The sequence below is a fragment of the Drosophila innubila genome, assembly GCF_004354385.1.
Source record: "Drosophila innubila isolate TH190305 chromosome 3R unlocalized genomic scaffold, UK_Dinn_1.0 2_E_3R, whole genome shotgun sequence".
Taxonomy (NCBI): Eukaryota; Metazoa; Arthropoda; class Insecta; order Diptera; family Drosophilidae; genus Drosophila; species Drosophila innubila.
Window position 1 is genome coordinate 17,832,416 of NW_022995380.1, and position 11,464 is coordinate 17,843,879.

The window sequence follows — 11,464 nt, forward strand, 5'->3', positions numbered from 1 at the left end:
ATGGCTTAGTCCAAAAGTCATCGAAACTGTTAAATTTTTTTTTTTTTTTGGTAAGGCCAATTGCAGAGTACAATGAATATTCAAATAGGCGAAAATTTTCAAAAAGGTTTGAAGCTTGTCAACCCTCGGGTAGAGAAGACACAACTTTAATTCTAAAAAATATTAAACAATTGAGAAAATTCTAACAAAAATTAAAAATAATTCTAGTTTTTAAATTAAAAAAATTAACAACAGGTATTTTTCCGCAAGTTAAAATTTTTGACTTTTTACCTAAAATGGTGTGGCCAGATCGGAAATTTTTGCTGGGTGGCAGCATTTGGGCCCAGTGGCAAATTGCTTGTCGTGTGTGGGCACCTTAACAGCTGACAGGTTTGTTGTTTGCATCGCTTTGTTTTCGCCCCAAAAGTTGAAGAATTTAATGAAAATAAAGCATTAAAATGCAGATAAAACCTATAATTACATGTAAGTGGTAGAAATAAAGCTATATTTTGTCTTACAAGTAACTATATTTTCAGACTCTGGCTCATGTCCGCTTTTTCGATCGCTCGAGTCTCAAATATTAAATGCAATTCCTTTGGACACTTGCGAGTGGCGTCGCACCTTTCAGAGGCCAACAAAACATGTCCGTTTGGAGGCCCAAGCACAGCAATTTAATGTGGAGCCACTGGAAAAATACAAACAAGGCGATTGGAGCATATTGGATCATCCCATATTGCACATCTTTGTGACGGAATGCAATGTAAATATATTAGTGTGTGTGTGTGGATTACGCCCCTTTAGCCGAGTAAAAAAGGATAAAACGGGATTATAAGTTTGTGGAAATGTATTTTTAAATGTAATTTGCTTTTTAGGACGTTGACACCTACAAGGCAACGATACGGGAGGAAATAGATGCGTGGCTTAAGCTCTTAACCAGTTATGGCATATCCGATTGGATGATTTTGTTAGTGGAGACTCTGGACATACGAAAGACAAAGAATTTATTACCTCGTACTACGGTGCTGGATAAAATCCGTTTGGATTTTTGCAGTAAAAATGATGATCGCTGCATATCCGTATTGAATCCGGCTAAATTTGAGCAGAAATCGACTGAATCGTTCCGCTGCCTGGTGCAGCGAATACGTTTTCTTATGTTAACCAGTTACAATCGCAATATTGCCAAATACGAGGAGCTTATAAGAAGCAAGAGGGAGAAACGTAATCACGATGATTGGGACTTTCGTCAATATTTCTTTTTGCAGGAAGATTTGGCGTTGATATTTGAGAAACTGGAACTGCCAACGGAGGCCTTAATCCAATATGACGAACTGGATGCCATGTTCTCGCAGTTCATCACACACACGGGCTTCAATGAGAAACAACAATGGTTGTCATACTTTAAACGTCCGCTCAGCGCTTTTCACGGCATTTGTCTGAGTCGAGTGGATAGATTTGAGATGCGTCAGAAAATACGCACCGAGGGCGTCTCCCTATTGGAATTCCGCAATTATTTGTTCGAAAGACAGGCGTATCTGTTGCTCACATGCAATGAGATACCGGAGATTGCCAAGCGACTGTTGGGTTTTCTGTTTTCGACGCTGCGGGAAGTGGAGTACATCAAGCTGGACTGCCAGGAAGGCGCTCTATGCTGCTGGGAGTTTGTCTGTGCTCTGGAGGTGCTGCAACTGTGCGAGCAGGCCATGGAACCCAATGAGGTTACTTGCTTTCAGCACTGTGCGCCAATTTGGAACCTTGCCAAGGATAAACTCTATGAACTGGGCAAACTATGTGGCCTATTGCCGGGTTGCACGCCCAGTTCTGAGCAGCTGCACATTGTGGTGCAGCTATCATCGGGAATAGGTGACGCACCACCGCAACAACAATTCCTGCAAGCTATGCCTCAGCTACGTGATCGTTCTCCCAATCGGAAGCCCAAATTGTCGGCGGCGCAACAACTGAAAGAGGCACTGGGATCAAATCAGGCATTCCAAAAGCTCTATTTGGAGCTGGCTGAGTTGGCAATTAGTACGTACAAGCATGTGACACGATTGCGATCTGCCCGACTGGTTGGACTCGATCTGGGAAAATTCTATTGCGCTTTAAATGAACCGCACAAAGCGGTTGGTTTCTTCACGGATTTGTTGCGCGAACTGAAGGCAGAGAATTGGCACACGCTGAGTTCACAGACTTTGCTGGAATTGGCCAATTGCTATCGCAAAATGGGCGACTCTCTGGCCTATACAAAAACTTGTAGTTCCATCTCCTGTTGCGCCGAACTGGAGACACTTGTGCGCACATTTTACTTTGATGAGTTTCTCAAGTCCCTGAAAACACTAAACACAACTCTCTCAGCACAGTCATCCATGGAGAATGCCAACTATTGTGTGCTGGAGGATCATTTTCGTATAGTCGACATTGAGGTGCTCAATTCAAATCCCATTATTCAAGATGATCATTTACTGGTACAGCTTAAAGTGGAAAGCTTGTATCCCCGAGGTATTGTCGCCGAGTGTATAAAGCTATGCTATGAGCTGCATGTGACCCCAGAGTTGGAGGCAGCACTGCAGCAGGATGTTCCTCTGGTGCCGTCGAAGAACAAGGAGTGCACATCCCGGCTGAAAGTCTCTCTACAGCTGTTCTACAAGCAGGACAGCTCGCTTACTTGCGCATCAGTGGTCTGTGATACGCCCAAGACAAAGCAACCGGTGAGACGCACCAGCAGCACCAAGCGGAAACTCTCACCCAGCGTTCAAGCAGATTTCACGAACATTGTGCAGGCGGAGAACATTTCGTTGCAGCCGGGAACTAATATTGTGGAGCTTAAGGGAAAGGCGACCCGTGTTGGACGTTGGCAATTCAAACAACTGTGCCTCAGCATGTCCAGTTTGGAGTTTCTCTCGGAGCACTTGCAAATGAACGAACAATCGTCCAGTTTTGAGATATGCACCAAGCCGGCAAGTGCTACCCTGCATTTTAAAACACTCGTAGCCGGAATTGTGCAGCCAATTAATTTACATGTGGCCGGCGGCAGTTTCATTTTTCCAGCAGATGCTAAAATCACATTACGCTGCTCGAAGAATCTTCGCATACGTCAGACAATGCAGCCAGATGATCCAGGCTACGGTAATGATGCTACATTTGAGAACGTGCTGCTGGTGCCGCTCTTGCAATTCAAGTCGTTTGAAGAGCGATCCATTCCGCTGGAGGTGCTAACTGATATGCCCGGTCGCAAGGTGGCCAAGCACCATGAACATCATATTACCCTCAGTTGTCCCTGGTCGCGAAATGAGCTCCAAATACCCGTTGAATTTCAGCCTGCTATGGAGGCAACTTGCCGACTGCACACTTGCGGCACCCAGAAGTTTCTCCAGGTGATTATGAAGGGTCTGGATGCTCAACTGCTGCTGCAGCAGGCTAAGGTCAAGTGTGATGTGCCCGGTGTGCGTTTGCTCGACCTCAATCCCGATCCGCAGCAACCAATTGTAAGCAGAAAAACTTCTTTAAAACTTTTTTAATCTGTATTAACTGTTGAGTGCTTAACCAATTCAGGAAATCCATAAATCATTGACCGTCACATATCTGTATGAGATTCAGGTGGAGCCGCTGAAAGCGGAGCATGAGCTTCCCATTGTTAAGGTGCACTTTGTGGTGAAATATGCGACCGTGTCACAACCGCAAGTGTGGCGCAATTATGGTTGTGCCTTCGATCTCGTCGACTACTCTACACTCTTTAAGCTGCAGGCACAGCTGGAGCCCAATGAACTTTGTCGCCTGCGCACCGTTTGCAACTTGAATCTAAAGATTACCAAGGTCAATGAGAATCCCTATGTAGATCTAATGTATGAAGTGCTAAATGATCAGAATCTTTGGGCAGTTTGCGGACGCTCAGCTGGTGAGTTGTCGTCTATCCACTTTAACAGATTTGATCTTTTTTATTATATATTTGCTTATGATTTAATTCTAATTTCTTGACACACGATTTACACTTTTAACGCATATTAAGAAATGGGTAAGTTTTTTGGTTCTAAACCGACGTAGTTGCACCCACACTAACCTCAATCTATGAAATCGGTGGTCGCAAATAATAGTCAATATGCATATATTAAAAAAGTCTTGCTTGAAAACAGAATTTAATGTGGCATTTTAGACTCCATTTTACGTAACCGACAAAAGTGGTTATTTGATAAATAAAGATCTAGCAGTATTTGCGATCGCTGATTGGAATCTTTGGTCAGAACGAGCGCTTTTTCCAAGTAGTTAGGCTGTTGATTGGACAATTTTAAACCAAACAAAATTAATGCTTTTACTTAAATTAATTTTTTTATACCATTTTATTTAATTGACTAATTTAACATAACCTTGCAGGCGTTGTATCCATGAAGGATGTGGACAGCCATTCGATATCTCTGGATGTTATGCCCTTAAGTACTGGATTTCTGCCCATGCCCAGCATACGTCTGTCCAAGTACACGGCGGGCGGCAAGAGCAAAACCGATGGTCACTCCAAGGTGCATCCATTTCCGCCTGGACAAGTTTACAACTCGACTAAGAGCATGCAGATCCATGTTATAGCGAGTGTCAGTGGAGAACAGTGAAACAGTCAAACTATTATACTGTATACATAGCCAAGTATTATTTATTATAATTAAGCAATAAATTGTTATTTAGCTTAACCGTAAATAGACAAATGTGAAAACTTTATTTAGATGTTGTCAGTTCACTGGCCAATTTTCTTAATTGTTGCTGCTCAACGCGGTAGAAGTGCCAGTCTTCAGATTCAGTTAAATCCGTTGCGCCAAGACTCTTGTAGAATGCACTAGCCGGATTCCAGCTGAGCACATGGAAGTCCAGTCTACGACATCCAAGTTTAACGGCTATAGCGGACACCTCGCGAAAGATGCGTGCTCCGGCGCCAAGCTTGCGATGGGCAGGACGTACATAGATATCCTCGAGGAAGAGAGAGCGTCCCTGCCAGGTGGAGTACGAGTTGAAGCAGATCGCATAGCCAATGATAAGGCTGTTGGAAGTATATTCATTATTTATTCAATGCCAATGTCAAATTGTGGCATACAATCTTATCGATATGCCTGATAGATAAGCTGCTGTAAATGTTTGCCAAACAGATTTATTATTTGGCCAGCAAACATTTGCCCAACGTCTTTCAATTTGACGCCTAATTCTATTGCTTATCAACTATTTGCTTTTTATGTACGAGTATTTACTTACTTTGTGGCATTGTCTATGAGCACATAAATTTGACAATATTCCGGTGCGCCGTCTAGACCCGCGTCCCGTATCAGATCTACATATATGTAAATTAATAAAATTATCCATCAAGTGTGTCCTTAAGTTTTAAGCTTTGATTACCCTCTTCGCTTAGCTCAGGACCATTGCTCATTCTCTCAAAATCGGCCAATTCCTTTGAAAGAATACAACAATTTAGTCAGCTATCAATAGCTATTAACTTAATTCCCACCTGTATCATCTCTCGCACTGATTTTATATCCGCCTTTTGCGCCCGGCGAAATGTAAATTGATCTTGCGACATTTTACGAAGCTTTTTATGTTACATCCGTATAGTAGCTTTATTTGAACTGATCAGTATTTGTCGACGACAAGTTGAGCTTATCTAAAGTTGTGAGAGGATTGCCCTTATCATAACAACATGCAAGTTAAAGATTACGATCAGGGCTGCCGTCTGTTCTCACTTTTGTTTCTCACGGAACTAGTTCCAAGTGAATCGAATATATTTAAATTATAAACTCTGAATAACTTGAAAGGTTCTAATTAAAATATAATATGTAAAGCATGAGTTTTAAACAGGGAATACAACCGTAACCATATCGTAACCGTTGACCGAATTCTTAATTCATACTGCATTTAAGTATTTTGCATTTTGAAAATTTTATAGTTTTTCGAACATCATAGCAATGGTTTTATGTTGATGGTAAGGGTCCCCCCTTTGAAATATTGAAAATTCAAAAATTTTAAATCACAAGTTTTTACTTTTAATCACCTTCTTATATCGTAATTAGTACAAAACGACACGTTAAACTTGATTCTGAGGCCTTTCATTTTCTTGTAAAAAATCATGTCAAAATTACGAAATATTTTGACTTGTAAAGTGGCTAGATCAGAGGCTTGAGCAACTTCGAACCGTCATAACTTTGGCAAAGCTGTACCGATTTTCAAGCGGAATGTCATTTTTATTATGGTTTGGCATTTTAATTTACTTTACATTAAAATTTTATTAAATGCGTTCAAAAAAATTTATTTCTCTGTATCTATATATTTAAAAGTTTCAAAATTTATTTGTTGTACACTAATACCGATACCGAAAGAAGAAATCTGAAATAGAATGTTTTACCTAAATAGTATCGGTTAAAAAATAAAATCTTCTTAATTTTTAAATCAAAATGAAAACATTTTTTACTGTATAGTTTTTTGTTTTTTTTATTATAGTCGTTAAAGAACCTGATTTATTTTGTTAACTAAATGTGAGCTATTTCTGTTTTTTCGTTCCCTATAAAAATGTGCAAAATATAAGTATTAAAGTTTTCTACAAAAAACTCAGTGCGAGCACAGCTCATAATGCTATTTCAATCCATTAGACTTGGCACTTTAGATGCTCGATGCTCCTCTTCTTCCAGTCTTATCAGCAGTCGTCGTCGTACATTATGTAGTAAGTAGTAAACACAATTGACCCTTTACCAAACATCAGACGCGTTTTATATATTTTTCAATTTTTTTCCATTGCCTTTTTTTTAGTAAGTACAAATAGCTTTGATTTTCAGTGTTGTTGTTGTTGTTCTGGGTTTGGTTTTATTTATGAAATCTTCTGCTTATCTTGCTGCGGCACCGTCATGATGATGCAGCTATAGATTATTCAGAGAGACATGTGTATGTTTTAACATTTATATGTACATATATATAGGGTATGTATTTACTCATAGCTGGATTATTTATGTCGTCGATGCGACCCGATCTTAAACTCAGCTGAGCACATTTTTCAATTTTCTTAGTATTTTTTTTCTTCTTACAATTTAGTGGCTTATCTTATTGTTGGTGTTGTTCTTGTTGTTTCGCTTATTGTAATTCTCGCTTTTTAAATGGTCATTAATATTTTATATTTAAATTAAATTATCGCTGGCACGTCCAACGCGCGACACCAAAAACAAAACAATGCAAAACAAAAGAAAGAATTGAAAATAACAGAAAAGCAAAGCCTGATAGCTGATAAGCCCGGAGAGACGCTCAGATCGGTCCGAGCAACAACAACAACAGCAACAACAAGAACAGCATCCATGCTGGTTGCCCGTCAGTCCTCTGTATGATGACCTTTCTGCTTCTTGTGTCTGGAGTCTCAGTGATGTTTTTTGCTCTTGGTTTTATCTTTTGCCCACAATGCGTCTTCCGGGCTTTTGCTGCTGTTGCTGTTCTTGATAGGCCGGCCACACCCACACCCACACATCCTTATCGGTGTTAGGATCCGGGCCCATTTTCTAGTAGGCGTCGGAGACGCCGACGGCGCCTGCTTAAAGTTACTCTCCATGCAGGTTGTTTACCTTCTTATCTGACTTTTCTGGTAGCATTGTTTGAGAGTCTCGGCTTTGCCGCTTATCAGAGTTAGCAACGGGTCGCTGTGCATCTAATACCCTAGACTGTTCGTGTGATAAAGGGTTGTCACAGAGAATACCCAAAAACTAAATTTCCTTACACTTTTCTAAGCCCGAGAAAAAATAGCAGAAAGAATTGAAAATCTTATATCACTTTTATACTTTTATAGATTCTATACATATATTTTTTTCGAATAGTACAATCAGTTTATATACAAAAACTATATAGTTTAAATCGAGCTAACCTATTGAAACAATATTAAAAATACCTTGTAAGATCTGTGATGTGTTCATGGTACAGGGTATCTGATGGTCAAGATAGAAAACTATTGCTTTTTATTTCGTGACGTCATAGCGTTATTCTTAAGAAATTCCTTAAACTTGCAGTTTATCGTGTTTTTAACTTTATTATCGTATTTAGTTTTATATTAGTCTTGTTTTTTTTTCCCTCTACACATAATACCAGACACGCTGGCGAACTTCATTATTGATTAAATTTATTTGTTATTTATCAGTGAATCCAAAAAAGGCGCCAATATAAGTCTTCTAAATATATTTTGAAAATTCCATTCACAGCTTCATTTATCGGAACGTTTTGTTTTTTGTTTATAATCACACAAATTTTATATTACTTTGATTAATAATAATTTTATAAATAGAGAAATAACTGAAAAATAATATTTGTATCACCGAATATCGAACTACTTTGCTGTTAAATCCTGAATTATATTGTATTTTTGTTTTAATTAACATAATATTTGAGATACTATCTTCAAGCCAATATACATAAGTATTAAATTAGTTCGAATTTTAATTGTTAATTTGCATATGGCTTACATTATATAAACATTACTAACTAAAATTTAAGGATTTGTCTAAAAATAATTTTATCAAACGTTTTTAGACAAAACCAAATGTAATTTAACAAGCTCACATCTAATTTCAAACTGTGTTTGACTTGTTAGCTAATTGTTTTATTTTCTGGTATGCATTTATTAAAGTGAACTTGAACCTAATTATGATTGTAATACTATCTTCCAGTGTTCAATCAGCTCCAATTCTAATTAAACAATTATCGTATTACTAACTTTTTTACATGACTGTCTCTGAGATAGTGGTAATCAGTGTTGGCGGTGTTTCCCAAGTTTTCGTTGTCATCGTGAACAAAACAAAACCTTTCCAAACGTATAGAAAATTGATAAGGATATATGAGCACATTATATTCTCAAACATAATCGAACATTCATACATGTGTGTGTGTGTGTGTGTTTGTGTGTGTATATAGAGAATGAGAGACATACATTTGGTCCGATAAGTATAGTCGCGCGACCGACGCGTGATGCAACTTAATCAAATCGGTTTTGGTCTCCCTATCTTTCTCTCTCTCCCACTCTCTATCCCTCTCCATCTCTCCATCTCTCTCACTCTCTTTCTCTCTTTGAATTTACTGGCGTCAATGGGGCTGGTTTGGTAGTATGCCGGCTCAGATAGCCATATCTTGCGGCCGGCATTCGTCCAATCAGAGAGTCAGCCAAACTACACAGGGAACAGGGAAATGGGAACGAGTTCGACCGTTGCTCCGATAATAAAGTAGCTACCGAACAGACCAGCGTTACTCATTGGGTGTTGTTTACTGTTGCTGTTGTTGTTGTTGTTGTGTGTTGCGTTTTTGAAAAGGTGATATGAAATGTGCTCTGATAAGTTTTAATCAAGAATATTTTACTCGTATTGCTTTGGTGGGACCGGGGACTCAGTCTCACGAGTAGCATTTGAAAAGTTGTAGTAGTAAGTCGCCGCTCGGATCGCTTCAGTTCGGAACGCACGGACAGATGCGGGTGCCGTGTCCCATTTCCCGTTCCGTTGACCATTCTCCAGTTTCCTGTGTAGGCCGTGCCGTGATGATTATCACACCGATCTCTTGTGGGCGTTTTGTACAATGTACAACAATTTTTAAAGTGAAAAACTATAGGAGAAAAAATGTTGCGCCGGCGCATGGAAAATCCTTCAAATCAGCTATGGCTAAAATATTTGACCACAAAACGTGACGAGTTTAACCAACAGCCAAGGGGCGCCCGGAAACACCGAAAGAGTTGTCAATCCGCCGTGGCCCTTCTGTGACACATTTATGCGGTCGCATAAACAAGGTTAACGCCTACGAAATCTAAGACACACACACAACACACACACACACACACAAATTTAACGCTTGCTTAACATTCGCATGGGTCTGTTGGGTATACACGTATGTGGATGAATGCCAGATGCCCGGGTCTCCGGTGACGTTAACCGGCGCACAGATCATCATCACCACCAACGGCCATATGTGTCAAGTCTAACGCCCCTCATAATGAGCGCAACAGATCTCTAGCTTACCGTGGATTACAGTCCGTCCAATCGATTCGAGTTATTTCCGCACCCGGACTTTTGCACGCGTCATAATGACTCACGTGCCTGGACCACGTTACCACATTGTAAGTATTCGCGATTTATATTTTTATAGGTTTTTAATATACAACATAATATATGCAAAGTTGCATTATTCAATACTGAAAAGAATTCCAAAACCACATTGACCGTTGCCAATAGTTTTGAAACTACAACTTTTTGCTACTCGTACTAAAAATATTTTTAAAGTCATCCTACATTGGTTATTTAATATCGCATAAATATTAATTTGTACTAGTAATTAGCTGTATGTATGCTACTAAATTAAAGTTAAGAAATAAAGTATTTTTATTTTTAAGTTTAAGAAGCCTTAAAATAGGTTTGTTCAGTATTAAACGCAGCTTATGAATTCGGACAAAGTTAGTTCTTTTCATTGTTTTCAAAAGAAAATAAATCGAATATTTGTTATTTAATTTCGAAATAAAAATAATTATATTTAGTCGATGACCCAGTAGCTTTTATATGTATACAAATTAATAAAATAAATAAATATATACATTTTATTTTTTTTAAATATTTTGATCCAAAGGATTTTAATATTTTTAAATTACCTTGAACAGTAAGCACTTATAATAAAATAGCAAAACTCGAAGAAAATGTTATATTTTTTCCTTGTCAAAACAATTGCATTACTAACTGTAAGAGTTTTATATAGAACTATAGCCATACTATAGAATGTATGTATATTTGAAGAAAATAAGGATTAATTATAACGATCACATGAAGCCAGCATGACGAGCAACGAACCCAAAAGCACAGCTATGAGTACATATAAATGCGAGTGTGAGTTCTCTGAACATTGCCACGGAGCAAGCGGAGGCGTTTTTGTCGCTTGAACCGTAGATCGGGAACGGGACGGAGGCGGCGACGGTGACGGGGACGGGGAGCAGTTGCAATGAGTGTGGAGAATGGGCATTGGGGTAGGGGTTATGCCAGGCGTTGTCACAGAACAAGTGCTCCATATATATTTATGTACTTATATAAGTATGTATGTATGTGTGTGTGGGTATGCGTAAGTGTTGCTAGCAAAAATTGTGGTCTCTCGACATATGTACATACACATGTATATATACTTGTGTTTGTACGCGGTCGACGGGCAATGACGGGCCTTATCAATAGGCCCCTACAGTAAAAACAAAAACAACTCGAAATATATGTATGCATATTGAGAAAAAACATAAGCGCTGTTGCCGCGTCGCCTCGAAAGAATTTAAAAACAAAAGAAATATACATGTACATATGTATGTATATTTGTATATAAATTATTTAAAATATATACACATATATTTATGTATATTTGCATATACATATATTAGTATATGAAACCCGGTTTTGAATCTTCCGACTTCCTGCCAAAGTGCAGCCATATTTAATATCAAAAAATAAAAAATAAAAATATAAAATATATATATACTTAGCTAAAT

General features: G+C 38.7%; 2 protein-coding genes across 3 annotated transcripts; one reads left to right on the plus strand and one right to left on the minus strand.

Annotated features, from left to right (window-relative positions):
* Nucleotides 1-345: 345 nt before the first annotated feature.
* LOC117790807 (trafficking protein particle complex subunit 10) lies at nt 346-4,659 on the plus strand. 2 transcript variants are annotated; one of them, XM_034630374.1, is made up of 6 exons: nt 346-462; nt 516-739; nt 852-3,461; nt 3,529-3,871; nt 3,983-3,988; nt 4,345-4,659. In XM_034630374.1, exons 1-6 carry the CDS (start codon nt 438-440, stop codon nt 4,572-4,574), a joined length of 3,438 nt encoding a protein of 1,145 aa, XP_034486265.1. In that variant the 5' UTR covers nt 346-437; the 3' UTR covers nt 4,575-4,659. The 2 variants fall into 2 exon arrangements, with proteins under 2 accessions (XP_034486265.1, XP_034486266.1); XM_034630375.1 differs by lacking the exon at nt 3,983-3,988.
* Nucleotides 4,660-4,666: 7 nt separating this feature from the next.
* Nucleotides 4,667-5,625, minus strand: LOC117790848 (diamine acetyltransferase 2). Its single transcript, XM_034630457.1, has 4 exons — nt 5,456-5,625; nt 5,347-5,398; nt 5,206-5,281; nt 4,667-4,996 (listed from the first exon to the last, which is right to left on the minus strand). The coding sequence occupies exons 1-4, from the start codon at nt 5,525-5,527 to the stop codon at nt 4,678-4,680; spliced, it is 519 nt and encodes a 172-aa protein (XP_034486348.1). The 5' UTR covers nt 5,528-5,625; the 3' UTR covers nt 4,667-4,677.
* Nucleotides 5,626-11,464: the final 5,839 nt, after the last annotated feature.

Excerpts from the sequence above, each read along its gene's own strand:
- LOC117790807 (XM_034630374.1), top strand. The coding sequence starts at position 438 with ATGCAGATAAAACCTATAATTACAT. Across the intron at positions 740-851 it reads TCTTTGTGACGGAATGCAAT|GACGTTGACACCTACAAGGC; the intron begins GTAAATATATTA and ends TTTGCTTTTTAG. Across the intron at positions 3,462-3,528 it reads CCGATCCGCAGCAACCAATT|GAAATCCATAAATCATTGAC; the intron begins GTAAGCAGAAAA and ends TAACCAATTCAG.
- LOC117790848 (XM_034630457.1), bottom strand. The coding sequence starts at position 5,527 with ATGTCGCAAGATCAATTTACATTTCGCCGGGCGCAAAAGGCGGATATA. Across the intron at positions 5,399-5,455 it reads CAGTGCGAGAGATGATACAG|GAATTGGCCGATTTTGAGAG; the intron begins GTGGGAATTAAG and ends ATTCTTTCAAAG. Across the intron at positions 4,997-5,205 it reads CTCATAGACAATGCCACAAA|CCTTATCATTGGCTATGCGA; the intron begins GTAAGTAAATAC and ends TACTTCCAACAG.